The sequence below is a fragment of the Fusarium keratoplasticum genome, chromosome 8, assembly GCF_025433545.1.
Source record: "Fusarium keratoplasticum isolate Fu6.1 chromosome 8, whole genome shotgun sequence".
NCBI lineage: Eukaryota > Fungi > Ascomycota > Sordariomycetes > Hypocreales > Nectriaceae > Fusarium > Fusarium keratoplasticum.
Genome location: NC_070536.1, coordinates 1,987,887 through 2,014,968, shown reverse-complemented (window position 1 = coordinate 2,014,968; position 27,082 = coordinate 1,987,887). Strand labels below are relative to the sequence as shown.

At 53.2% G+C, this 27,082-nt stretch overlaps 11 protein-coding genes across 11 annotated transcripts; 4 read left to right on the top strand and 7 right to left on the bottom strand.

Moving 5' to 3' along the window:
- Positions 1–101: 101 nt before the first annotated feature.
- Positions 102–1,069, bottom strand: NCS57_01044700 (uncharacterized protein; the record flags this gene model as incomplete). Its single annotated transcript, XM_053060192.1, has 2 exons — positions 102–886; positions 937–1,069. The coding sequence occupies 2 exons, from the start codon at positions 1,067–1,069 to the stop codon at positions 102–104; spliced, it is 918 nt and encodes a 305-aa protein (XP_052910586.1).
- A 2,402-nt stretch (positions 1,070–3,471) lies between these two features.
- NCS57_01044600 (uncharacterized protein) lies at positions 3,472–5,075 on the top strand (the record flags this gene model as incomplete). Its single annotated transcript, XM_053060191.1, has 7 exons — positions 3,472–3,485; positions 3,563–3,617; positions 3,687–3,759; positions 3,848–3,900; positions 3,993–4,460; positions 4,510–4,763; positions 4,838–5,075. The coding sequence occupies 7 exons, from the start codon at positions 3,472–3,474 to the stop codon at positions 5,073–5,075; spliced, it is 1,155 nt and encodes a 384-aa protein (XP_052910585.1).
- Positions 5,076–7,780: 2,705 nt separating this feature from the next.
- Positions 7,781–10,338, bottom strand: NCS57_01044500 (Nudix hydrolase domain-containing protein; the record flags this gene model as incomplete). The annotated part of the gene is made up of 2 exons (XM_053060190.1): positions 7,781–10,254; positions 10,308–10,338. 2 exons carry the CDS (start codon positions 10,336–10,338, stop codon positions 7,781–7,783), a joined length of 2,505 nt encoding a protein of 834 aa, XP_052910584.1.
- A 1,130-nt stretch (positions 10,339–11,468) lies between these two features.
- On the top strand, positions 11,469–12,428 carry NCS57_01044400 (uncharacterized protein; the record flags this gene model as incomplete). The annotated part of the gene is made up of 3 exons (XM_053060189.1): positions 11,469–11,543; positions 11,603–11,817; positions 11,873–12,428. The coding sequence occupies 3 exons, from the start codon at positions 11,469–11,471 to the stop codon at positions 12,426–12,428; spliced, it is 846 nt and encodes a 281-aa protein (XP_052910583.1).
- A 1,366-nt stretch (positions 12,429–13,794) lies between these two features.
- On the top strand, positions 13,795–15,171 carry NCS57_01044300 (Ribonucleoside-diphosphate reductase small chain; the record flags this gene model as incomplete). The annotated part of the gene is made up of 3 exons (XM_053060188.1): positions 13,795–13,824; positions 13,900–14,160; positions 14,230–15,171. 3 exons carry the CDS (start codon positions 13,795–13,797, stop codon positions 15,169–15,171), a joined length of 1,233 nt encoding a protein of 410 aa, XP_052910582.1.
- Positions 15,172–15,814: 643 nt separating this feature from the next.
- On the bottom strand, positions 15,815–16,299 carry NCS57_01044200 (SRP9-21 domain-containing protein; the record flags this gene model as incomplete). Its single annotated transcript, XM_053060187.1, has 2 exons — positions 15,815–16,168; positions 16,228–16,299. 2 exons carry the CDS (start codon positions 16,297–16,299, stop codon positions 15,815–15,817), a joined length of 426 nt encoding a protein of 141 aa, XP_052910581.1.
- A 486-nt stretch (positions 16,300–16,785) lies between these two features.
- NCS57_01044100 (uncharacterized protein) lies at positions 16,786–18,231 on the bottom strand (the record flags this gene model as incomplete). Its single annotated transcript, XM_053060186.1, has 3 exons — positions 16,786–17,550; positions 17,604–18,121; positions 18,171–18,231. 3 exons carry the CDS (start codon positions 18,229–18,231, stop codon positions 16,786–16,788), a joined length of 1,344 nt encoding a protein of 447 aa, XP_052910580.1.
- Positions 18,232–18,653: 422 nt separating this feature from the next.
- On the bottom strand, positions 18,654–19,923 carry NCS57_01044000 (uncharacterized protein; the record flags this gene model as incomplete). Its single annotated transcript, XM_053060185.1, has 3 exons — positions 18,654–19,432; positions 19,496–19,730; positions 19,789–19,923. 3 exons carry the CDS (start codon positions 19,921–19,923, stop codon positions 18,654–18,656), a joined length of 1,149 nt encoding a protein of 382 aa, XP_052910579.1.
- Positions 19,924–21,564: 1,641 nt separating this feature from the next.
- NCS57_01043900 (uncharacterized protein) lies at positions 21,565–22,727 on the top strand (the record flags this gene model as incomplete). Its single annotated transcript, XM_053060184.1, has 4 exons — positions 21,565–21,581; positions 21,686–21,760; positions 21,835–22,436; positions 22,492–22,727. The coding sequence occupies 4 exons, from the start codon at positions 21,565–21,567 to the stop codon at positions 22,725–22,727; spliced, it is 930 nt and encodes a 309-aa protein (XP_052910578.1).
- Positions 22,728–23,039: 312 nt separating this feature from the next.
- On the bottom strand, positions 23,040–24,276 carry NCS57_01043800 (Cytoplasmic tRNA 2-thiolation protein 2; the record flags this gene model as incomplete). Its single annotated transcript, XM_053060183.1, has 2 exons — positions 23,040–24,117; positions 24,191–24,276. 2 exons carry the CDS (start codon positions 24,274–24,276, stop codon positions 23,040–23,042), a joined length of 1,164 nt encoding a protein of 387 aa, XP_052910577.1.
- Positions 24,277–24,992: 716 nt separating this feature from the next.
- Positions 24,993–26,220, bottom strand: NCS57_01043700 (APH domain-containing protein; the record flags this gene model as incomplete). Its single annotated transcript, XM_053060182.1, has 3 exons — positions 24,993–25,395; positions 25,453–25,940; positions 25,996–26,220. 3 exons carry the CDS (start codon positions 26,218–26,220, stop codon positions 24,993–24,995), a joined length of 1,116 nt encoding a protein of 371 aa, XP_052910576.1.
- Between the last annotated feature and the right edge of the window lie 862 nt (positions 26,221–27,082).

Below are 27,082 nucleotides of genomic sequence, written 5' to 3'. Positions count from 1 at the left end.
ATGTGAAAAGGGTGCATAATTATGCCCGTTCGATGCTTGCCCGCCGAATGAATACGTGAACCCGAAAAACTAACTCCAAACCAAGCGCGAATACAAGCTGATTATTGCAGACCGAGGCCGGTGACGAACCAGGTGAACGAGGCAATTGTGACCAGAGTCATGGACAGAACCACAGCAATGCCGCCATGGCTGAGACCAGGTGCGCTGTTGCAAACATCGCAAGTCCACTCGTTGTATGGAACATAGTCTCGGGGGGTGTACATGCCGAACTGGAAGGTCCTGGCAACCGAGAGGTAGCCTGGGTCGGGGACATCGCTGATACCCATATCAGAATCCTTGATGATGAGAGTGTACAGGCCAACAACAAGGGGAGCGTTGACATCGTTGGCTTGCTTGCCCGTGTCCCAGGTGTAAGAAGGGTTCTTCTCAAAGGTCGTGTTGGCGGCGAGAGTATATGTCTCAGCATTGGCAGAGCAACTGACAAGCACGTCGATGGCAGTGGGAGTGCCCTTGAGCGAGGTATAGTTCCAGCCAAAGGTGGCATAGTCACCAATCTTGTACAGAGGCGTGGGCTGGTACAAGGTCTCAGGAGTCTGCATGTTCACACCGCCAGCAGCAACATCAAAGGAGTAGCTGGTTCGGGTGGGCTTAGCATCCTTAGTGTTGGTCTTTCCCGTCTCTCCCTTCTTGCCGGTCTGCTTTCCAGTTGCAGTTTCGGTTTCCTCGTCGGTGTTGGTCTTGTCGGATTCCGAGTCATCTGTTCCGGTTTCGACCTTGGCGGTGTTGAGGTTTGTCGTCTTGACCTCCTTGCCAGTCTTGGTGGCCTCTTCCTTGGTTGTGGACTCTTCGTCCGCACGAGGCTCGAGGAAGCCGGTCTCTTGTGGCACTGTGACGGGTTAGTGTCTAATTTTCTCAGGTGCAAGGGTGCTGACGTACGCTCTTGCCGAACCACGTCTCTGGCAACGACGATCGAGTCGGATTGGAGGAACCAGTCAGGCCATGCTGCAGTCAGGGGAGCGAGAGATGAAACGCAGACGGCCAGCTGGACGAGGCCCGAGGCGGGACGCATGATGGGCGATGTGGATGGATTTGTCGAGAGCGAAAGGGAGCCGAGGTGGTTTTGGGGAAGTGGCTACAGCGGTCGTAGGCACAGCACTCTCGATAGAGGTTTACTAGCTTCGATGATGAAGCGTCGAAATGATGATGATGATGCCGTTGTTATGAATCGTGATGCCGTGTCACAGGAACGAGAATGATGCGAGACAAGCAAAAACGGGTGATCCAAGTCGACAACAGGAAAAGCGAGTGGTATGCGAATGGCGAAGCGAGTGTAGTAAAATAGCAAAGTGAGAAACAACCAAGCTATGATGGTCGTTGCCGTTGACCTCCAAAACGCTGGAATGGATGAATCTCGAGAAGAATACAGAAGAGAAAAGCGAGAGGACAGGCAGCCTGAGCAAGAAAAGCAAGCGGACAGGGAGCGTGATGAGGGAGGAGCGGAGGATGAACAAGGGAAAGCGCTGGCGTCGTGTTGGCCCAGCAGGAGACCCGGACAGCCCATCCTGAATGAAGGAGCGAGACAGGGGTTGTTTCCCGTCCTGCGTTTTCATAGGCTCGCCGTTGCACCAAAGCACTGCCCGGAGGGTACGTACCTCGATTGACTTCAACCAGCGTCTCCTTTTTGGGAGGGGGCCCCGGCCGTTTTTTCCAGTGGACGTCAGCGGTCCGTAGCGGCTTCTCACAGGGCCTCAGTGGCGCTGGCCTCCCACGAGTGTGGTAGCACAGCCTGGTCGAGACTGGCGGACAGCTGAGAGAAAAAAAAAGAAAACAACAATAAGCGTTCAGCTCTGTCTGACACGGCAACCCCTGATCGAGGTTTATTTATCTGAGCGTATCCATCATTTCTCTACAGCTCTGTCATACTTTTTGAGTTGCAGCCTTCCCCTCATCAAGCTCTCACCAAGTCGATGAGTAATGACCACCACGATCGCAGGCCTGTGACCAAGCAAGCGACCGCAGGCAAGTCAGACAGAGTTTCCTGCGTGAGGTGCTGGCTGGCTGGCATGTTCGCGAACTGGGGCTGGGCTGCGTGTGTGTGGCCATCTCATCTCCACGGATGGCTGACACCTGTGCCAAATTCGATTGGGTGGCCCAACACGTGATCTCGTGTTGTCCGCTCGCCCTTCCTAAAAATAACCTGTGATCCCGTCTCCCGCTCCCCGCCGTCCCCGTCCCAGGCCGGAGTCTCCTAAACCCAACCCGCTATTCTCGGTAATCATGCACTAAACATGGCTCAGGGTTCCATCAGCAGAGCCAGATTTTCTCTTTTAAACCGGGCCTTGTTCTTTTTTTGCGGGTGTTCTAGATGGATGGATGTTACCTGTCGTCGTCATCATGTGCTTCTCGTATCCTTTGCTAATCCCAGATGTTGTGTATCACGATAAGAACATGCGCTGCTGCCGGGTGAGAAAAGCCATTTGCCTCTACCATGCCTTGCCGTGCCGTGCTCTTCCTTGCCCGTTGGAGTCAGACGCGGGATGACAGGTTGTCTGCTGTCTCGAACTAAAAAGATCCCGCCGTTTGCTAGTCTCTGTCTACCGTTTAATCCTCCGATGCTCTAAACGCAACCTACCAGGTTACACGCAGCCCGATGGCACGCTATTGACTCAGGTTTGTCGGGACATCTCAAAGGTGATTGATGAAGGACGAGTACTTAGATGCCGCTTTTTCCCGTTGGTTAATCGCAAGGGTGATGTGGAAGTTTGGGTTTCGTTACAACGAGACTCGTCCCGCATGTGAAGGAAGCTATCCATACTCTCTGATTTCAGTCATATGACAGCGTCAACAGATGTATTGATATTGAGCATCTCCGAGCCATGACTTGTATTCGCCTTTATGATTATCAAGATGAGTGTGCTGAGTATATTTCAGATACCATTGGGTCAACATATATGATACCAATCATACAGGGTACCTACCTTATCATGTCGCAGCAGGCACATCATCTCTCTCCTCAACTCACATCCAACCATGATGTACAGCTACCGCATGAATCGACTTGTTTGTTATCATAATCCACAGTAATAAGTTCGAAACTCGCAAATATGATCAAAAAGACAAACAAGTGTTTGCTCCATCCGTCCCATCGACTTTATCCATCTGTTTCGTCAATTACTGGGGTCATAAAATGCAAGAGCGACCAACAAGGCAGTGGATGGCAGATGACAGCTGGCTGCCGGCAGCGGCACGTGGAATTTTCATGCTCCCGGCGTTTGGTTGAACTGATACAAGGCATCAAATTTCTGCCAGTTTGTTTGCTGCTGTCAGGCACTGCCATAGCGCCTCGTCCTCCAGTGGCATCTGGAAGATAAAATCAACACGGGCGCTGCTGTCGTCGATTCTCCCTTTACTTTTCCATCTCATCATTTTCAAGAGAAAAGCCGTCTTGATCAGTAGTAACCAGGTGTCAAAATGAGTTCTATGCAGTAAGTGCCATGCACTTCACCTTCCTATCAATGAGTGCTTCATCGACACAAGCATGCGAATGGCGCTCCTGCTGCAGGAATGACTGGGACGCAGTAACTAACTACCTACCTATTTGCTACAGGGACCAGAACGTATGTTCCTTCTCGAGCCAAACCTCATACCGGAATCTTTCCCAGTCACCAAGCTAACCTTCACCCAAGAACTCTCAGAGCCCGGGAGTCTACGTCTCTCAAGCAGAATACGATAGCCTGGTCAAGATCGCCCAGAGATATGGTATGTCCCCAAGGAATTGCAATATTCAGATGCTCATAGAGCTATCGAGTACCCCAGAGAGAACATGTCTAACCTTATCTATTGATAGCTTGCCTGCGGCAGAAGCTCGTCGACCAAGGGATCAGTAATGCTGCTCTTGACGTACGTTTTAACGATCCCAATTACACTCTCCCGCCCTAGACAGACGCAACGCTCCGCCCTCTTGCATATGGAATCCTGCTAACTGATTCCAGCTGCTGAGCAATCCAGATCCGCCTGTCTCGTACGGGCATCCTTATCAGCCTAGCTCTAGTGACCACGCATACAATCCTCAAGCACCTCCTTACCAGGGCCATCACCACACTGAGACCAACAGAGAATGGCTTCATCCCGGTACCGACCCCTTCCCAGTCATCCAGTCGCCGTCTGTTGAGTCGCCAACCGAGCCATGGGGCCAGGAACCCAAGTCACCGCAGGGTGGCAACAGGTACGATTCCAATCGACGGTTGGAGCGCAACGCCCAGAGATCAGTCCGGCTCTTCAACCTCCCTCCCGGCGTTAGACGTGGTGATATCACTGCAGTTATTCGCGGTGGTCCCCTTCTAGAGGTCTATCTTCGCCCAAAGGAGCACACTGCCACCGTGTCGTTTGTGTACGGGGATGATGCTGCTGCCTTTCTTAAACGTGCCCGGGAGCATGGCTTGCGCATCCGTGGCGCCCCAGTGAGTGACTCGCCATTTCTCCAGGATCCGCATCGACTCACTTTGATAGATCCCGGTGCAATGGAACGAGCAGCAATTCATTCTTGCACCTCATGTCTGCCACCAGATCAGCCGAGGTGCAACTCGCAACTTTGTCATCCGCAACCGGAATCCCAACCTCACTGAAGAGAGCATTCGGGCAGATCTTGCACATATTCACAATCTCCACGTCCTCAAGGTTGAGTTTTTCAGAGATGAGTGCTACATCAGCACCAACTCGGTCCACAACGCCGTCTTTGCACGAAACTGTATGATGAGCCGACTGTAAGTTGATTTGCCCTGAATTACGGCCGTCTACTTCTTAGGTGGCAAAGGAGCTGACAGGTGCTCCCCTGCAGTGAATACAAAGGTTCCCGTATTGAATGGGCAGCCGATGAATGCGCTCAGCCCCCAAGAAACTTGCCAACGCAGACCCAGGGCTCTAGGCCCGGCATCGTGTCGAAGCGCAACTTTTCGAACGGCTCCGTGTCCTCGAGCCAGGTCACCAACCGATTCCAGGTGCTGGATGTGACTGATGACAACGACGAGGACGAAGATGATAGCGAGGATGACTCGGATGGCGAGGACTGTTACTGATCCCCTTAATGTTTGTCTATGTGCCTGCTTCCTGTCGAGGCCCAGATGGAGAGCTCTTTTACGAGATACCCTTGTACTATTTGCCTGGTTTTCAATGGCATTTTGATGTGTTTGAGTTTGAGAAATGAGATTTTGATATCCAAAACCACTTTCCGTAGTTGATCATTTTTGCGCCCCTGGGTTCGTGCGTGGTGTCATTCATCAAGGGAAATCTTGGGTTTCCAAAACTCATCGTTTTTGAGGGATTCGAACACTAGAGCTCGATTCTCGTAGTTCGTCCGATCTCTTGATCGACTTGTAGGCATCTAACCTCAACCTTATGATTAGTGACCATCCTCCCAACATCAAGTCACCTACATACACACACAATATTGATATTGCCAAGGCTTCACCTGTCGACTTCACTTCTGCAGAAAGACTTCTGCAGAAATAGCCAAAAAAAATAAATAAATAAATAAATAAAGGCCCAACAACGACAGGCGCGCTCCACCACCACGGATCGCACGCTCTGGCTTGACAGCCTCAGGTGCACCGCATTCCTTCAAGCGCTGACGCGCCTTAGGATGTGGATCCTAAGCCTCATCAATATCTCGAAAGATATGACCACTAGGCCAGTCGGAGCCGCCTTTGTTGTTGGGTGACAGAGGGACGCAGATTTCTAGTATATATAGGTACCTGGGTCGGAGTATTATACGTAGGGGGTGGGCGCATGCGCAAAAGAAGGAGGTGTGATGTGAGATGCCTTGAGGCGCCCTCAACGTCAGTTTCTCTACCAACCCACAACCAATTAAGTTCTAAGCTCACAATTTTCCTTCTGGTATTCTGAGCAAGGCTTCCAAGATTCATTTGAGTCTTTCAGTGCCATGGTCTTTCTTTTGGGACATTTCGCCCATCTTGGTCAACCCCCTTTCTTCGCTCCTGGCATCTACCACGTACCAGAAGTGACTCGAGCAAAACGTTCTGCACCAGTGACAACAATATGAAGGACTATGAGAGTAACAGAATCAAAAGTATGCTATGTGCTTCATCTCGTTTTCGCGTCACGGTCAAGGATACATGGTCATTGTATCCAAATCCTTGGGCAACCACCAAGCATCATCGTCAGCACCTCCATTGCGAGCAACACTCTAGCATCTCAGACTCTCTCGATTACATTCTTTTGGCTTTCGATATATACCTTGAAAAGGCTCCAGTGTCTTTGTGGGTCTTTTGAAATATCTACACTCGCCAGAGCCGGAAAGGGGGAGATGAACCCCCCAAATACTCCTATGGTGGGAGTCAAGGACTGTGGAACACACACATCAATAAAAGAGAAGCAACAGGATTCGAACCCAAGAACTCTGGCACAAACAAAACTGAGGCAGGGTGGAGCCTAAGACTGAGGCCTAAAGTCATCCTAAAGCTCAACTCCAAAAAGACGGCATCAGGGTGCATCACCACGCCTCACGCCCATCAACTCTCTCAAAAGATGAACTTCACCCGCACGTAACACAACCAAAAGGATGTTAAAAAATAGAAAAAAATCACTGAAATGAAGCAAAAAAAGAAGCGCGTAGGGGACAGGCGCCTCGGTGGCATTGAGCGCTCTCCGAACCCCAAGCCCTGATGCATCGACATGCCCACCTTATGTCAGCACACGTCGCCGTCCCCGATGCATCGGCCATCTTGGAAATCGCACCTCGTCAGGAACTGCTGAACAGTCGCCGCTCGGCCACTTTGACGCCTGTCTGTTGAGGACCCTGTCTTTGGAAGTGATATATAAGGGTATGCGTACCGGAGCTGGCCTGGCAGTGCTGTGGTGTGCGTGATTCAGGAGGAGGGCGTTATCGGCGAATCAGGAACATCTGGGACGGAAAGAACCCGTTTGATTGATTTAATCTTCAGTGTGGTCTACTGTGATCGAATTACAGAAGTTCTTGTGCTTTACATCTCGATCACGCATTCAAGTGTTCATCGGCATGGGCGTGATAATCCAACATCTCCCTGCCTTGCCGTCCGCTATATGTGCAAGCAGTAGAGAACCGAATCTTGACATGTGAAAGAATTATATTTATGAGGCTGTCAAACTACGGCAATAACAGACCAAGATAATAATCATCTTATGTGATACCCCTATTTGTACACACCCACCAAGGAGGCCAGTCACTCGAGGATGCTTCCCGCCATAATGAAGAGTCAACACTAACCTAGAGACATCCAAGGTTATAAATTTGGGGTGATTTTGGAACGTTTTTACCTTGTTCGATGTTCTCTCTGCCTTTTGGTAGATCATCTTACCATATGCTACTACCCCTAAAGACCGTGGCACAAGCACAAATTGCTCTTGGGACCTCCACAGCTTCAACCATTCGATTCTTGCTCTTAGGGAATCTAGACGTGTTGCGCCTTGCTGATGTGTATAGCTACACCTCTGCCCATATGTAAGTAATCAAGCGAGACCATCCCTTAGGAACATTCAAGTACAGGCTCTTGACTTGTCACCTTCGAGCCTAGATTTGTTCACCATCTAATCCAAAACGGCGGCTAAAAATATTCAATCAATTGCGCCTCAAAGCACACTCAACTTGCGAGAAATGCATCGTGAGTATCTAGATAGTAGGTAACTAGCCACCTTCGCGACCAAGACAGCAAAACCCCGTTGAATATGCTCCCCCAATCCTAACTATACTCCAACGCATGATAAAACAAAATGCCCGACGTCCGCCTCACCGGTTGGCGCTGTTGGTAACAGACTGCAAGTAGTCTAGCAAAAAGGTGCGCTCCGCGGGTGAAATTGGTGTCTGGCTGCCGCGGCGAGAAGGGGGCAGGTTTCCAAGCCCCGGTTCGCCGGCGCCAGAAGCCAAAGAAGCAAGACGAGACCTCGGTGTTCCCGCGATGACCTCCTTTCCTTTAGCTGCCTCCAAGCTGGCAGGGGATGGTTGTTTTCCAAAGAGAGATAGAAGTTGTCGTTTCTGGTCAGGCCCAGACTCACGACGTTGCTTGAGCGCGGGGAACGACGGTGTGACTCCGGGGCTGGCTCCCGCCGGCACAGGCTGCAGGTGACCAGCAAGACCACTGGGCGACGCCTGTGAAGTTTGTGGAGATGCTGTCGAGGGTCCGCAAACACGCAGGAACTGGTCATTCTGGCCTCGCTGAAGAATACGGATAGGCTGGGCGGGCTGAGAGGTAGCCGGCCCTTGGGGAAGAGGGCCGTGTTGCTGCCCATAATCTGCCCTTCCTTGAGACCCAGGGGTACCAGATTCAGAAGGCCGAGGGTGGATAGACAATGCTTCCAGAGAAATCGACGGGTTAGTGTCTGCGCTGGCTCGCGAGGAAACTTGAGCCTGCCGAGCATCTCCACCTGCTGAACGGAACAATTCGTTCAGCAGGTTTACAGAAGCAGGCTGACCGCCAGGTTGGGGCACCTGGGCCTGTGGCTGGGCCTGATCCTCCTTGCGAAACATGCCGAGGAGAGCGTTTCGGTGGTTATCAGCAGGTGGTCCAACTTTGGAGCCGGGAAGTTCCTTGGGACTTGGTTGAGAGCGATTGTAGCCACCTAGGATACCAGCTGTATGCGGGGGGACTTGTGGAGGTATCTGCGGTCCGCCAAAGTTGCTGTAAGCAGGTGCTGGATTCTGGCCCTGGTAGCCGGGGTTGGGCATTTGAGGTTGTTGGATGTTCTCTTTGAGCTGAGCTGAGGCGTTTGCACCTTTGAAGGCGTTCAGAAGCGCCATCGACTGTCCGTTCAACTGGGGTTGTCTTGGAGGCTCTACAGGAATCGGGGCTTGTGATGCATGGCTGGAATATCCATACTGTCCTGTCTGTGGGTTGTTGAATGGCACAGGAGCACCGGGATAGTTGGGCTGATTGCTCTCTTGGAATACGCTCCTGTTGAAAACAGACCTTTCCACCTGAGGAGGAAGTGGCTGGGGATGTACCAAAGGAGCTTGGTTGCTCTTGTACTGCCCCTCAGGGATAGGATATTGTTGGTTAAACGGCTGTTCGTTTCTCGCTTGCTGTGGCGGGGGCATATTCCACCGGGCGACCTGGCTAGGCGAGTAAGGGAACGAGGGAGGCGGTTGCTGAGTGGTGATAGAAGGCATATGGTGATGGTTATGATGATGGGGTGTCCGAGGTTGAGGTGCCTCACCAGCCGTCATGTCCAGAGGAGTATGGGGTTGGTAAGCCCCTAGCTGCGGCACGGCGTCTGCATGTCCGCCCTTAGCCTGAAGAATAGATAGGAGAGCACTGCCTTTATCCTGTTGAGTAGGAGCTGTAGGTGCCTGCAAGCCCTGAGTGGGTTGCTGTATCTTCAGCAGCCGATGAAGCTCCTGTTCAGCACCTTGATGTGTGTCTATGGCTGGCGCCTGGTCGGCAGTTTCGGCACCGGTGTCGGTCTTCCATGCATCGTCCTCAAGATGAGCTTCGTCAATAGCTCGGTGAGGGTGAGAGCCACTGGCCGCTTTTCTCGCATCAATCTTCTTCTGCGAGACGACCCATTTCTTCAAGGGCACCAAAAACGGAGCAACCATGTAGAACTTGTTGGCGTTGGGAATAGCAGCCGTGTCCTGCTGTTGGTTGTTCTTCCGGCGGAAAGCAGGTAACTCGGACAGGTTGTACCATTGAATCTTGCTGATCTCCTTCCTGGTTTTCGGTTCGAACTTGGTGTCCATCGGGACATTGCGAAAGACGTAGAGCCTCATATGCTGTTCGCGCATCGCAATCTCGATGTACTTGGGTCTATGATCGGTAGGCACCAACCCAGCGGCTCGTAGGTCCAAACCTGTCTCTTCGTAGACTTCTCGAACAGCGCAGTCAAGATCATCCTCATCCTTGTTGATCTTGCCTCGTGGAAAACTCCAGTTGGCGCCCTTCTTCCATCCCTTGACCAGCACAGTCGAGTCCATAGCCTCATTCAACAAGATAGCACCCCGAACCGGAACTCGGGTCTTGTATTCGAGGAACTCTTCAAATGCCTTGGTGTGGTTTTCGACAGAGAAGTTGGCCAACAAAGGGCAGTGCTGGAAGATGCGAAGGCAAAAGGTGCGCAGCGTCATGGACGGCAGGGTCGGGTCGAGTGGACGAATAAAATCCTCGTAGAACCACTGAGCTTCCTCGACTTGGAAGCATATCCGCGCGACGGAGGAGAGATCCTCCTGCGGGAGGTTGATGATGAAGCGGACGCAGAGGTCGTCCAGCCCTACGGTTTTTGTGTCAGTTCCTGTTTGCAGTTGCGTCGCCAGCAACACATACAATCCTCTAACTGCATCTGTGATTCGGCCATGATAACGAGCTCCCCCGGCGCATGCTATGGTGGGATGTCGATTTCCTTGATTTCTTCCTTGTTTCTCTCTTCCTTTCAAGACTTTGCGAGACGGCGATGGGATCGTAGCTGTGAAGGCAAGCTGACCATGGTTAAGGCGCGAGAGCCAGGATGACGCAAAGAGTAACTGCGACAAACGAAAAGACGCGCGCGGTCGTCGGAGTCGCAAGCCGCCAGCCGAAGGAGATGGAACCTCAAGAAAGTGGAAGCGGGCGATGGGGCGCAGCGTTCCTTGTGATATGCGGGGTTCGGGAGACAATTGCTATAGCCGAAATCGTCGATGTCGGATGCGATTTGATGTGTTGTTGTCAGGTTTGACAGCATCGCATCAGACCAGTGAGCCAGCCAGATCACAGACAGACGGACTAGACCCATCCGCGCCTGCCCGTCTGGAGCTGCCCAACGATCAGAGCTTGGGTGCTGCGCCACCTTTGACGGTACTCGCCACGATTTAGGTGCATACAGCTTGTTGAGAGTGGCGGTGCAGGGCCTGGACTCTGTATCACAGCAAGCTCCCTCCCGTTGCATTGAACGCTCTTCGCGTCGTTTCAGAAAGCCAAGTTTTACGGAGAACGCCAGCGCACGCGTGATCGGCATTGCAGTAGTAGAACGGTTTAGTCTGTGGTGTTGAGCCAGTCAACGCTTCCAGATCGCAAGGGTTCGCCGTGGTTTGCAGGTTCCAGAAGTTTGGGTGGTGCCGTGATGGCTGGAAAGGGCACCAGGAATTACATCATCGCCCAAGGCCTCCGGGCTGCCTCACCACAGTCATCCCATCATAGGTGCTGTTTAAAAAACCGGTAATCCACGAGGCCGCGCAGCCTTGATTGCACAGGTGGACTAGCATCGATCAAAAAGGCTGGTGTCTCTCTCAAAGAAATCTTGGTTTCTGTGTTTCAACACTGTGCCTCTTTTTTTTTTTCTCTTTTTTTTTTTGTTCCTGCCACGTTGGATTCGACACAAGCGCCTTGAGAGCAAACGCTCCTGCCAGCCATCGTCCGGCCTTGGTCAGCATCCGATACGAATCAACTATAAAGAAAGACCGCGCTTGGCTTTCGAAGCAGAGTTCATCTTGGTCCTCATAGACAGCAACCATGACGTCCGCAATCGCCAAGATCGTCACTAAAAAGATTCTGGGGGAAACCATACAGAACAAGTTTGGAACTGAGGTAAGAATCCTTCCTTGGCGCTCACATCCCCCCGCGGTCATGAAGGCTAACCCATGCAGGACCCTTACTTTGAACAAGTCCCGGCCACCCGCCTCAACGGAACGCCAAATGGCAAATTCAAGAAACGCAAGAAGGCTCTCCCCCCGGGCATCTCTGAACATGATGGCAAGGTCTTGACCAAGGTTAAGCGTCGAGCTTATCGCCTAGACCTCGCTCTCTTCAGTTGCTGTGGTGTCCGTTTCGGCTGGGGCAGCGCCCTGGGCTTGATCCCTGCGTAAGTTGCCCCTCGTAACCCAGGAAGCATGATGAACTAACACAGAACCGGATAGCATTGGTGACGTCTTGGACATGCTCATGGCAATTCTCGTCATGAAGACATGCATGCAAATCGATGGTGGACTTCCAACCTCTGTCAAGGCTAGGATGATGGTCAACATCCTGTTCGATTTTGGCATTGGAATCATCCCTTTCATTGGCGACCTTGCTGATGCCGCATTCCGGGCCAACACCCGCAACGCGGCTCTTCTCGAGGCATACCTCCGTGAACAGGGCAAGGAGAACTTGCGCAAAAGTGGACAGCCGTTGCCAGCCGTTGATCCTAGCGACCCAGAACATTTCGATCGACTGCAGATGCAAGATCCGCCCGAATACGTTTCAAGCCCGCCGTCAAGGCATGAATCCATGTCGGATAGACCTCCACGCAACCGCGAAGGCCGTGAAGGCCGTCACAGTCGTCACCCAAGCCAGCCAGAGCCAGCACGGGTTCGCGAAGGCCGTGGATTCTTTGGTCGCAGCAAGTCTCGGCCGCATGATGTCGAGATGGGCGAGGTTAATTCCGGGTCACGAAACCATCGCCGGTCGTCCCACCGTAGGGACCGACGCTAGACCCCGGATACTCGGAGTTATGCATGATGGAGTCGGAAGAGGGACAGGCTGACGAAACTGGCGGGTCCCTGTGAGTCAGATTCTCAAGGGTTATTCACGATGGACAAGGCGTTTAAGATAATGTTTGCATGGACCACGGCCTCGAGGCGCGTGTGGAATGTATCATGTGTGAATGAGTGATGTACAGTACCAAGCTCCACGACAAGACACGAGTTTAATTGACTAAAGTGGATGCCGGCGCGTGGGTCGGTGTCGACGAATTACATGCGAGAGCAGGATCTGATAAATTTCCTTGGCATTCTGATCGACCGAGCAACTGGAACCAGCGGAACACGAAGAAGCAAAGCGTCAGAGCCTCGAGCCTGAGCCATGAGCTGAGGGATCGGCTTATCCCAACACAACCTAGTTCGAGCCCTGGAATTTCCGTGCCCGGCATAGCTCTAGCAACCGGAGATGCTTGGAGACGCGCCAACCTTGAGCCGGTATCGTCACATTCGGTCGTCACCGACTCCAACGCGGTGTGACCCTGGGAACGCGTCTCTGGCCATTGGGGAGAGCTGCAGAGCCGCGGAAAGTTGGCAATTAGACACCACCAGCTCCAGAGACCGATTATCTGGTTTTCCAAGCACTCTAATACACCGTCTCAGAATTGAATCATGTTCTGCGACCTCTTCATGACCTCCACCGCCTCAAGACCTGAGTCGCCCGGGTGAGCTCGGTCCCGCTGGGCGTCATGCCCCAGCTGCAGCCCATTTCGCATTGCCCCAACGACGCGAGATATGTAGGGATGTGCTGATTGATAAACCCGGGCCCCTCCATGACGCCAGTCAACCCTGACCAAGCCTGAATAATCCTCCCTTGCAATGAACGCAGGTACAAGGCAGTGGAGATGGAAAAACAAAAAGTACAGCACTTGGCCTTGCCAAAGACGAACGTGAAGCTTGTCGAAACGCGTCTTTACGCGTCCCATTTGGCTCTTCCATGCTGGTGGCTGGAGATTCAGATGGTCTCAGCGGACGTCTTAGCGTCTTGGCGCTGCTGGTCGCTGCCCCGAAAGGCACCGAAAACCCCTGGTTCACCCAGTGACGCGCAGTGACACCCTAGCCGCTAGCGCCTTAATTGACCCACAGGCCCACCACGCAAAGAACTCACCGCGACGCGTTCCGACCCACGTGATAGCGCATCACCGCTATACAAAAGCCCATCCCGTCTGCCTCAGCCCATATCTCGACCAGACCATAAACCACCGCGTCCACATCCTCTCCCTTCAACAGTACACAACGCATACAAAGCCTCAGTCGTGTTTCTGCCTTGTCTTGCCTACATTTCGTTACATTTCTTCCATCAGACACATACAAACACCACAATGGCTGCGCAAGTCACCCCTTCCAAGCAGGTTAGTGACGTCGACGACGGTTCACCTCTCCTCGTTATACAAGGGCAATTGATAGCTAACACGATTCTCCAACAGGCTGCCTCTGCCATTGAGAACTTCAAGATGGAGTCTCCCGCCAAGAAGCTCGACTTTGGTACCTCCAACAAGGAGAACCAGACCGCCGGTATCGACCTGAAGGCCAAGTGGGAGGAGGTTAAGAGGCAAGAGAAGCAGGTTACCCAGGAGAAGCAGGAGAAGCCCACTGTGGCTCCCGGCATCAAGGCTGAGGAGGCCGACGAGCCTCTTCTCCAGGAGAACCCCCAGCGCTTCGTTCTCTTCCCCATTAAGTACCATGAGGTATGTGACGCGTCTGAGACGCGTAAAGTGGTCCCCACCCTAGACTCTAATACTAACACGCCACAATAGATCTGGCAGATGTACAAGAAGGCCGAGGCCTCTTTCTGGACCGCCGAGGAGATTGATCTGTCCAAGGATCTCCACGACTGGAACAACCGCTTGACCTCCGACGAGCAGTTCTTCATCTCTCACATCCTTGCCTTCTTCGCCGCCTCTGACGGCATTGTCAACGAGAACCTTGTCGAGCGATTCAGCGGCGAGGTCCAGATCCCTGAGGCTCGATGCTTCTACGGCTTCCAGATCATGATGGAGAACATCCACTCCGAGACATACTCTCTGCTCATTGACACCTACATCAAGGAGCCTTCTCAGCGAACCTACCTCTTCAACGCCATTGAGACCATCCCCTGCATCCGCAAGAAGGCCGACTGGGCTATCCGATGGATCCAGGACAAGGACTCGTCCTTTGCTCAGCGTCTCGTTGCTTTCGCTGCCGTCGAGGGTATCTTCTTCAGTGGTGCCTTTGCTTCCATCTTCTGGCTCAAGAAGCGTGGTCTCATGCCCGGTCTGACCTTCTCTAACGAGCTCATCTCTCGTGATGAGGGTCTTCACACCGACTTTGCCTGCCTTCTTCACTCCCACCTCAAGGGCCGTGCTAGCAAGCAGGTCATTCAGGACATCATCACCGATGCCGTCACCATTGAGCAGGAGTTCCTGACTGAGGCTCTCCCCTGCGCCCTTCTCGGCATGAACGCCGACCTCATGAAGCAGTACATCGAGTTCGTCGCCGACCGTCTCCTGGTCGCCCTCGGCAACGAGAAGGTCTACAAGGCCACCAACCCCTTCGACTTCATGGAGAACATCTCCCTGGGTGGCAAGACCAACTTCTTCGAGAAGCGTGTCGGTGACTACCAGAAGGCTGGTGTCCTTCACAGCGCCAACAAGAACACTGAGGAAGAGACACCCAAGGGTGAGAACGGCGGTGACTTCACCTTCGACGAGGACTTCTAAATGTCTCGTCTCACGTCGTTTTCTTTCCTTTGGCCTGGGTCTAGTGGGCCCAGGGGTACGCGCACATATGAACATATACCCTGTCTTACTTCCTTTTTTGTTACTCTACACTGAGACGAGCCTCGGGGCAGCGATACTTGGCTAATAACGATCGAGGCCAGTCCTGAAGCTGGATTTGCTCGGACCGGCACAAGGCGTTTGGGGGAATTGAACTTTGGGTGGATGAAAACAGCATTGATGGTTTAATTGTGTTTATGGATGACGATATTACTGTAGCACTCGATTAGAGATGAATTGATTAGATAAATAAGCTTGCAGTTCCTCGTGCCTTAGTGCTCTCCGTGATGAAACATGTATGAAGTTGTAGAGTGGGATGCTGTCTGACTTCAGCAGAGTCAGATATCAATGCGACAAACCGTTGTGATCAAAGCAATCTAGCATTTCCTTCAAGTCGATGTGCTAGTCAAGTCATGTTAATATTTCAGTACTTGCTTAGGTCGATATGTGTGCTTCTATGGTAATTTCTTGCGAAATCCGTTCATCATCTCATCAGATATCTGATCCCAGCTCTTTCAAGAACAGCCGTTGTCATATCCCAGCGAAGAGCTCGAGTTTTGACTATATCGCTCAACATTTAACCACCTCATTTCTTGCCCTTCTTCTTCTTCTTTCCACCACCACCTCCACTTTGCGCCGCAGGCGGTTGTTGTGACGTCGCGGCCTGCTGCTGCTCCTTCTGCTCCTCCTCACCAGCGTCCGCCATCGCCACCTCGGGCACGTCGGGGACGGCGGCCATGCTCCTCCCCAGGCGGCCGAGGGAGGCGTGCACGAGGCGGGACACCTCTGCGGCCTTTGTGGTGCGGTACTTGAGGGCCACGCCGCTGACGGGGTCGTACGTCTTGAGAACGAGGCTGCCGCGCGGGGGCTTGGCCGTCGCTGCTGCGTCGTCGGGGCGCGAGGGCGCTGGGCTGAGCGAGTATTTTGTGGTGATGCGGGTCTGGAGGGCTTGGTGGTTAGCGATGCGCCGCGGGAGATGAGGACGGTGGGAGGATGTACGGTGGCGGGTCGGGCCTCAAGGAGGGCGATGGACTGGTCGAGCCATTCTTGGCTCGTCTTGAAGTAAGGCATTGTTGCGTGTAACCTCTACGGCCGTCTCGGGGGGGCGTTGAGTCGGTGTCGTGTGCGCAATGAGAGGTGCAACTCGGTGAGAATGGGCGACGGGCAGGATGCGCGAGGGCTGGTGGGCGGGATAGCAATTGCCTAATAGTAGCAATGCTCGGTCCTCTGCCTTTTAATACGGCGAATTATTCGTGGTTGCGTGGTCGAGGCTGACGTCGTTGCGATGTGGTCTAGAGGAGGAAAGACGATGGATGAGGTTGGAAGTGGGATATTCATGGTGGGGCTGGGCTTGAGGGGAGAGTTTAGGCGCCACAACACCACAATAGCCCAGCCTGGTGTGCAACTTTAACGTTTGTTGAGCTTCACATTCTGCATCCGAGCTTACAATATCTCATACTGGAAGTACAAAGTGTAGATAAATAGATATTGATGGCTAAATAATGGGTGCCGCCTCTTCGATTTAAATATAGTAATGCCTCAAGAGCTTCTTAATGATTATCCACCAAGTATCTCCCCATCATCTTCTGGTGCACTCGGGGTATCCAGTGCCACCAACGGCAGAACAGTATCTCGAACCTCAACGTTCGCCTTCTGAGGGTCCGCCCCATGCTCAATCAAAACCTGGCCAATATCCTGCCGACCCGCCCTCACATAGTGCCACAGGGCAGGGTGTCCGTCAACCACCACGTTGATGTTCTTGGCTCGCTCACAGACCATGTGTGCTACCTGGGCCTCCTCCCTCGCATACAGAGGGTTGCTGCCCCTGAGCGTCAGATTCATGATAGGGAGGTGCTCGATGCGCCCTTCGTAGGGGTCCTCGTCGACATCAGCCTCGGCTCCGGCGTCGAGTATAAGCTTCACAACCTCCTGGTTGTGACCTGGCCTGAGCGCATCAGCGAGCAACAGTCTCTTCCTGCCCGTCCCCGTATCGATAGGGTTTGGCGAAGCTCCAGCGGCCAGGAGGAGCTTGACAGCTTCAACATGACGAGTCAGAACAGCGTTTTGAAGCGGATTGGTTGTACCAATATTTTCTGCGTAAATGTCTGCGCCCGCTTCTTGTATGAGAAACTTGATGGTTCCTAGGAAATCTTGGGTTGTGTGCTCTGCTCTCACAGCACCCTGACCTTGCGACAGGTTGAGTTCGTTCTCCCATTTACGGGCCTCCACTGGTCCTAGGGAGATGAGATGGCATAGCGCTGTCTCATCACTATCGTGTGGTTTGATGTTGACGTCGGCTCCCTGTTCGATAAGGAGCCGGGCCTTGATTCCATTAGCCTCTTTACTTCTCTCTGGAACTCGTCTCTATAACTCACCACATCCGGGTTGAGCGCGTACGCCAAAGCAGGGAGGTTGGCACCGTCCAGGGTATTCGGATGCACTCCCTTGCTAATCAGCAGCTTGGCGATAGCAGTATTTCCACGGAGGCAAGCAAGATGCAACAGAGAGGAGGTATCCTTCCAGTGCATGTAGCCATGCGCGGGGGTAATCGCGCGCCTCCTCGTGGCCATACGATAGCGCAAGCTGTAGAGGTTGTCGTTGTTGAAAGGTTTCATGAGCTTGGCAGCAAGATCCGTGCAAACATTGGCGAGAGCATCCAACGACCTCTCCGCTGTCCCTAGGGCGCCGAACCAGCAGGCCCATTGAAGGGCGATGGGCATGTCCAGGTTGCGAGGAAGCTTGAGCGAGTCTGTGACGTCTTGTGAGTAGAGGCGTGGGAGAGTCCGGACAGCCAAGACACGGCATGTTCTCACGATGCGAAACATGGACTTGTAGTAGTCCCGAGACGTTGATAGCTGGTCCAGTATCAGAGCCAGAATCTCGGGAGGCATCGCTGCCTGGTTGTCAGCAATTGTAACCTCCATGCGCCTGGCACAACTCACCGCCCAAGTTTGGACGCCCGTCTATTTGATCGCCAGTCTGCTCAGTAACTTGCGGCTCCATGATGATGTGCTTCTATCTCTCAATAGGTTAAATGACGAGGTGCGAAGGAGCGAGGATGCTGCCCAAGTTGTCTTATTTGTGGTGGGATAGAGAGAGTAAGCTCGGTTGTGTAGGTTCCAGGTCTCACCAACCCCGACCTATTTCTGATTCCTAATTGGGTAATACTATGGATGCCGGGCCTAGCATGGATGCTGTATTCATTCATACGCAGGTTACAAAGTGGCCTGATAGGTTAAATTCAGGTTTATGGTTGCAAAGTCTATATACAGGCTCTTCCATTACATTCAATGTCAGTCATCGCATCCCAGATCATGATTCATGGGTATCTATTGTTTTCCTTTCCGTCAAGTAAGCGTTCATGGAGATTATTTGTTTTCCAACTTCTCAAACATCCCATCCTATCGCCATCCTGATCCGCTCCCTCATGCATGGGGGTCAGGCAGCCAAAACACCAGCTCCTGGTCAGCCGTAGCGAAAAAGTTGAAGCGAGGGTTGAAGCCTAGTACGGATGCCTCCCTCTTATCAGGCAGCGTCCAGCTTGGCTCGAGGACCTTGTTGTCGCCTGGGGTCGTCATGCTATCCCAGACCAACACATCCTTCTTAGAACCGCTGAGGATATACCGGCCATCAGGGGTAAAGCAGCAGTCGCCACTGCTCTCAAAAGTAGTTCCATCAGTCGAAGCGCCAGATACTGCCTCGCCAACCGCAAGCCGTCTTGTCCCTCCGTTTGGCTTGCGTAGGTATGCCTTGAGCGTGCCCTCAAAGGCGTCGAGCAGGAAATGTCCATTACCACGAGTTCCAACAAGCAATGACTTTCCATCATTGGAGAACTCGAGTTTTGTCCACCCCTTGACAAGACACTGCGAATCCACCCGCCGGCACTGCTCCACGACATCGACCGTTGCGAAGGGGGCCTTGTCGTAGTTGCGCGCATCATAAAGCAAGACCGTGCCGCTACTTGGGCAGGCCACGGCAAAGACGGTACCAGAAGGGTCGTATGCGGCGAGGTAGGGGGATCGGAGGAATAATTGGCCCTGGCAGTTCTTGGTCTGCGTGTCCCATAGGCGCACCGTATTGTCTCGGGAGCAGGAGATGAAATTGTCGCTTCCAGGGTGAACGGACAGGCAAGTTACGCTGCCTTCATGACCTTCGAAGTAGCGGATAAACGAGTTGTCGTGCGTCGCAAGGTATCGGATCGCATCTAACAGTAAGAATCAGCATTGCATGTTCTGCGCATCCAGCCTGGCGAGGTGAGGTCAGGTACCATTTTGCTTGGTGCTGGCATAGATGATGCTTGAGCCTGTGTGAGTGAACTTGGCGAGCTTGACGCCATACTTTTTGCTGAGCAAGCTCTTGTCATGACGACCCTCCTTGACATTGTAGATCTGGATCGTCTCGTCGCTGGCTGAGGTCATGATAAGCTCGCCTTCGTCGTCGAAATCGATCGATAGCACATGGGGCTGAGGGCGTCCGTCCTTGATATCATCGCGGCGGAACAGCTGTAAGAGACGTGAAGAGATAAGAACTCAGCCGTGGAAGGCGAACAAAGGGTCGTACCTTGGTAGGACGAAAGTTGGATATCACATCGGAGAGGTTGGAGACGGAGGCGGTGGCGCCAATGGTGCGATGAATGTTGAGGGAAGAGCCGTTGGGGGTATTCGACCGGTCGATATCCATAGGCGTGGAAGCCATGGTGGGCTACGAGGCTGCAGGCGCAGATCGAGGTGCTAAGCTATGCCAATGAAGTGAACAGCTCGAGGGACAAAGCCCACGGAGCGCGTGAACGATGCGAGGACCCAATCGCACAGATAGCAAGGGTTGAAGCAGAGAACCAAGGGCTCAGTGGCCCAGTTGCTATGAGTCAAGGTTCTAGCGCATGCGAAGCGTATGTATCGAGCTGGGGGTGACGTCTGGAGGGCGGGTTCGCGGTTACTTTGGCCCGAGTGTGATGGTGTTGATGGATGGAATTGGATCTTTCCGCAGATGGAGCTAACCACGCCGAGAGCCAACGGCAGCAGCTGGAGGGGTGCAGGCAGTCTCAGCGCTGCGGGGTGCAGCACCGTAGGCGACGGCCATCGGAATGGAACCTGGAACCTGAAGGCCGCCACGGCTTGCCCGTCAGGCTGTGGACCCCTGAAGAAGCGCCCAGGCATAGAATTAATCCCACTGTAATCCCGCTGCCACAAGGCTCTGTAACATGTCACAAGGCCCTGGGAATCAAGCCTTTGAGCATGGATCTGTCGACTGATGCAATGCATCTCGCTCGAGCGGATGCGATACTGCCTCTGACTGCGAGATGGTCGTGTGCAGTTCAGCACAGGCAGAGAAGCAATCCTACACCCGAATCTACTAAATCGGGTTCCTGGAGCGTCACATCTGCACAACCGCCATGAGCCGTAACAAGCCGAGCTTATCCCAATGGTCAATAGCGCAAGACGAGCCATGTGTTGAATCGCCCACAACAGCTGTTCTGCTGTTCCCCTTGGCCCTAGCGTGGAGTCTTTTCTTCTTCCTCCTTGCTCAACCATTCACCAAATCAGAGCTCGTCATTTGTCCCCAGTCAAAGGGGGAGTGGTCCTACTGACGCAAGGTGTGTGTGGCCCCCCCGTGGACCCGCTTCCTCCCCCGCGAAAATCGCCGCCGAGGTCGGCACCTCGTTTCCCGGTTCCCGACCCCGGCGCGGGAACAGCAGCAAAGAAAAAAAAAAATGCCCCCCCGAGATTGGATCGCGGTTGAGAACAACGGGTACTGCAGGACCGCCAGTACCCAGCCCAAGGCAGGCTTTGGGCATTGAGAGTGTGTGCCCGGGATGGAGGCATTGCATCGGAACGGTTCGCTAGAGATTAGTCGGCTGGATGAGTCCCGGTCTTCGTCAGCGGGAGCGTGTCTTACAAAGGCCTTAGTAGATCCCGAGTCAGATATATCCCCTACCTTACCCCCCAGTCTGGCTCGCCCTTCGAGAAGCTTGGTTCGCGTACAGCCCACGTTGTGTACTGTATGTACCTTTTTAGTGTAATTGCGCTGCGGGTGGTACCTCTGCGCTGACAATTTCTCGTGCTGCGATAGGGTCCGAAGCCGCCGGTGACGGCGTGAACCCTTCTTTTCTGCGCATCTTCCATCCCAAAACTTCCTCTTGCTTGCTCACTTTTCCTTCTCTGCTCCTTTTAATCTTCTCGGATCTCTTGAGCTCCTCATTGCGGCCAATCGTCGACACAGGTTCTCTCTCCCGAGCTCTCCGACCCCTCTAGGGAACTTTCCCTTCCTCTTCCGCTCGCTACCCTCTTCCTCAACTCGACCGTTGGCCGCCTCCTTGCGTCTGGAGAGCTCGGGGTCATGTCGACGACCGTTGGGTAAGGATACCTGCCTCAAGCTCGCCTGGATGTCTTCTATGGCATTTGAGGGTTTCTTATTTGTGACTGTGGCCTTTTCTCGTGCTAACCGCGTCCCTCTACAGCGCTTTTATCGCCGGTGGCATCGCCGCTTGCGGCGCCGTCACGGCGACCCATCCTTTTGAGACGGTCAAGATTCGGTAAATTCTCTGCCTCCAGAGTCTCGTCGCCCGTCGAATTCAATTCCAGCTGACTTGCGACCTTCCCTTTGTAGCATGCAGTTGCAGGGCGAGCTCCAGAACAAGGGCCACCAGCCTCACCACTACCGCGGCCCCATCCACGGCGTGAGCGTCATTGTGCGCAACGAGGGCGTCCGTCGCATCTACCGCGGCATCGGCGCCGCCTACATCTACCAGGTCCTCCTCAATGGCTGCCGTCTCGGCTTCTACGAGCCCATGCGCCATGGCCTCGCGACTCTCTTCCTCAAGGATGGCAAGGCCCAGAACCTCGGCATCAACATGCTGTGCGGTGCCTCATCGGGCGTCATCGGCGCCGCTGCCGGCAGCCCTTTCTTCCTCGTCAAGACCCGTCTCCAGAGCTACTCCGAGTTCCGACCAGTTGGTACCCAACATCATTACCGAGGCGCATGGCATGGTTTCAAGTCCATCTACGGCAGCGAGGGTATCACCGGCCTCTACCGCGGCGTGCGAGCTGCTATGATCCGAACCGCCTTTGGTAGCTCCGTCCAGCTCCCTACCTACTTCTTTGCGAAGCGCCGTCTTGTTCGTCATCTTGGAATGGAAGAGGGTCCTGGTCTGCATCTTGCTTGCAGCGCTATGAGTGGTTTCGTCGTCTGCTGCGTCATGCATCCTCCTGGTTAGTTCTGCCGGTTAAACACTTCTCCACAGTCACTAACGCTCTACTCTTACAGATACGGTCATGTCCCGTCTCTACAACCAAAACGGAAACCTGTACAAGGGCGTTATCGACTGTCTCTCCAAGACAGTTCACTCCGAGGGTGTCTTTGCCCTGTACAAGGGTTTCCTGCCTCATCTCGCCCGAATCCTACCCCACACCATCCTGACGCTCAGTCTGGCGGAGCAGACGAACAAGCTGGTACGCAAGGTCGAGGATCGCATCCTGCCTAGGATGGAAATGGCAGCTTAAGGTGCTGTTGTGGAAGGGTTGAGTCAGACAAGCGAGGCGAGGTCTGAGGGCCGATTGGATACCAGAGCATAATGGCTCTTGTTACGATAGGAAGGGTGGATATTTCTCGAGTACTATTTTACATGGTCACCTTGGTTAGAAGACGGGAGCATCTGGCATTGCCTACCTTACCTAGGCCATGGATCGGGCAATCAAAAGGCGGCGCGGCGCATCTTGGGGGGTTTTCAGTCATATAGACACAGAGACACCAGAATAAATAACGGTGCTTTTTTTATTGTTCATTTCCAAGCTCCATCTTCATATAGGCTTCTCCTATCCGTGAATAGATCGCTTACACCCATAGCACAGCCGGCTCACGCCTCCAGAACCGGACCCGTGGCCGGAATCATCCCCTATCTCGCCCGCCCATCGCGAGTCACCTTCAGCATCGAGTGACATGCCGCAACTTCCACAGAAACTATTCCCCTGCGAGCGTTCCAGCTTCCCTGTCGTACGGACCACGTTGGCGACGATACCCGAGTATCCTTCCTCGACACTCTGAAAGTATCGCGCCATCACCTCCTCGATGCTCATATCCTTGTGCGAGACTACATTGGCTGTGGCGTCCGCCTCATTTAAGGGTACAACTTCTTTGAGCGAGGGCACAAGGTCGATGTACTGTAGCATCTCATTGCGAAAGATCTCGCGCAAGGGATAGTACACGGGAAACTCAAGCCGGCTGGTCTCCTGTACAGCGCCGTTCGGTGTCGCCTCATACTTGCACACCGTGGTCATGCCATCGGCGACCTGCAGTGGAACTGCAAAGCCTCGCCCATTAGCAACCTCCGAAAGTGTCAAGGCGGCGAGGGCTGTGGTGCTGTGGCCGAGCAGAAGTGCTGAGCAAGAGCGCCCTATGGCCGTGTGAAGGAGGAGATGACGGACGAGCTGACGGAGGATGTCGGCGCGCGATGTGACGGTGGGAAGAGCTTCGAAGAGCCTCCGGAGACGGGCGGCTGGGTCTTCATCTGGCATACCAGCGTCCAGGGGTAAGGTTGACCAATCTATGCTCTTGACAGAAAGGACATCTGTGAGAGGTACACACTCGAAGGTGGCGTGCGGGAAGCGCTGACGATACTCATCAAGGAGCTTCCTAGCAGGGGACTCTCCCCCCTGTGGTGACAGGTCCGTGTCGACGTGAACAATAATGGGTTCAAATGGTGATGATGCCTTATTTATTGAGTGGCGATGGGCCGTTTCATCAAGGATCTGGGCAAGAACACTTGATGAGGGACCAAATGAAAGACCGGCCAAGTATCGGCGATGAACCGGTAACCTTGAGACACGGATGTCTTTATGCATGGCGCCGAGACGCTTGATCATCTTGTTGACGACATACTGAACAAAGCAATCGCTGTGAGTGAGTCAGAGGGTGCCTCACAACAACAACTTGGAGAAAGGCCTTTTTGAAGCTGGGAGGTAGTTACCGGCATGCAGGATCCTTTCGCAGACTAAACGGAGCATTCTCGGCCTTGCACCGCTTGCAAGGCCGGCTGGTGTCGGAGCTGGGCATCGGGATCGGAGTCGGAGACGGAGACGGAGACGGGATTCTGGTGGCTTATACAGGGTAGACCGGCCTCGTCGGTCTCGGGCGTTGAATCTTCGAAATAGAGCGTTTAAGGCCTCGTCCGTATAGTATAAGGATTTGATATTCTAGTTCATTGCCTTGAGGGAGGGGTAGAAATCGTTCGATGGGTCGGTTGGGCAGCAAGAAGACGTGATGGAGTGAAGTTTGTGAAAAGTTGAAATTTTCGCCGCCGCCAACCGCTTGAGCTTACACACACAACAAATGCATCCCAAGAGTCAGTCATCACCAGCCTGATATCTCTGGCACTACCAGCAAAGATCATACCAGGAAGAAATAGGCCCCACCTTATACAACATTTTCTTCAATGGTCACCAACAAACAGAAAATTAAGCCGTCTGATACCTTGTTGCACTTGATTACACGTGCAAAAGGCGGCTCACTTGTCTCTTCAGTCTCTATTTTGGCAGAAGTATTCATTCATTTATAGGAAACCAAGTCAGGAACCCGCCTTAGCTCACATTGCGGTTTTAATCATTGGGCTACAAGGTAGCTAGCTCCAAGCAGAAGTATGCACCCGCATGTGAGGGAACATATTAATCCTACGGGTTTGGAAACAACACAGGCTGTTCGCCATCTAGCAATCTATTTTGTGCTTCAATAGATTCTATGTCGATTCTGAACGTTACAAGAAGCCTAGCGTGCTAGTTTCGAGATCCAAACAAACTGCCAAGTACATGGTCGTTGAAGTACTCTCGGTCCTTATTCCATGCCTTGACCAGAATCTCCTTGCCCACCTTGACCAGCTCGATGTTCTGCTCAGGGGTGCCCCATCCCGGCGTCTGTGAGCCGAAGCAAATCAGGTGAACGCCGACGTGGATGATTGTGCGGTAGGCGAACTCATCGTCGACCGCGCCGTAGCCGTCAGCAAATGCCCTGATCAACCACTCGCCAGCGTCGATATCCTTGTATAGCTTCAGCTGCCATAGTTCGGCAATCATCTGACCCAGGTCAAGAGGTCGGATGCCTAGTTCTGCTAGCTCCCAGTCGACAATTCTGATGGGAGTCTGGGTGCCCTCTTGAATGGAGACATCGGGCAGCAAGACACTATTCTATGATCAGCCATCCTCTAATCAGACATCGTTGCATCCTCGTCCAACTTACTTTCCGGTCCAAAAGTCACCGTGAATGACGTTCAAAGCAGCCTCATCCTCGAGTTCCTTAGCAGCCAAATCGCTGATGCCCTGAATAACGTCCCTTGAATCACCAAGAATGGTCGGGTGCTGATCTACCTTTTGCAGTAGCTGCTGATAGTTAATCATGTTCTTAAGAACCTGCATCTCCTTGTTCCCCGCAAAGACTTCTCGAAGCGCAGCTTGCCCAGGCTCCTGACTCCAGGAGTGAAATGCGCGGAGCCAAGCGCCGAGGCCGTGGCCGAGCTGCTCGCACTGAGGCTTGAACGACTCGGGAGTTGGGGCGGCGTAGTGCTTCAGAGCATAGTCCTTGAGGCTGACGGCTTTGGTGAGATATTCTTGGACCTGAGTGTTGGTTTCTTTGTTGAAGTGATACACGGTGGGTGTGGATATGGTGCAGGACGGTGTTGTTGCCGGAGGGAGGGCAGCAAGGTGGACGAGAGACTCTTGCTCGACGGCCTGTGGAAGCTATCAGAACGATAATGGAGGCGACTATTTACACGAGTATACTTACACACCGTGATGTCGTCAGAGGAAAAGCAGGGTTAGTAGCAACATAGCCTTCACCCTGTTTAATGACCACACCGTCGGGGTACTCTGAGGAGGGGTTCTCGAGGGTCGCATGGTACATAAAGTTGGCAGTACCACCCGAGAGTTTCGTGAGCGACGAGACGGCGAACGGTGTTCCCTGAAGGACCTGTTTCACCTTGTCTTGAATCTCGTTCTCGGTGTTGGCCATGATTATGGTGTTGGTGTAGTTGGTTGAGAGAGACTGCGGGGTGACACAAACACGGCCCAGAAACAGGTTACTAAGGAATTGGCTGATCCTGCAACGGAACTTAAAGGGATGCTTCTGATACAATGATGTATTTGATGGACAGACTTATACTCTACTACTTATATACAGTTTTCTGAGGCTGGATATTGGCAATACATCCACCAGTGAGTATGTAGCTGCCGGTGACGCCGGAAATTTACAACCAACCAAGCCTGTGATTCGACAATGGCTGCTGGGTCGAACACTCGCCGATGACTCAACAAAAGTCGTCAAAGGGCGTTTGCTAACCAGCAACGGCAAGAAACAAAATGCAAGGACAAAACCGAGGAAAATAAGAAGCGACCGTAGGGTAAGTTGATATCATTGATGGAAGAGCCGCTCATGTTCGCCCCTGTAGCAGCAATGTTTCGCCTTGTTGCCATGCCCTGAACATCCCCCACCGGAATAGTTCGATACGACAGGCGGGCGACAGGGAACAAGGGCCCTTCTCGCTCTCATAATAGCCGCCAGTTATCGTCTCACAAACCCATGAGTTGGGAGAAGCGCCCTGTATCAGAATTAGCAACCGACCGACCGTCTGGCCGGGCCGGGCCTTGACCTTGGCCGTCCCGTTTTGAGTGTGCGCTCGGCCGGCCACGCGCATGCAGACGCACGACAGTCATCAATGGAGACAGCTCAAAGTGTCACTGCTTGCTTGCCTGGTCAAACTTTACACAGAGCCAGGGCGGATCTCCTGGTCTCGGGATGCGCGGACATCCATTGTTCGCTGCCTTGGTCAGCAGCTGCACAGCACAGCCTCTCTTCGTCCCAACATTAGGTAGAG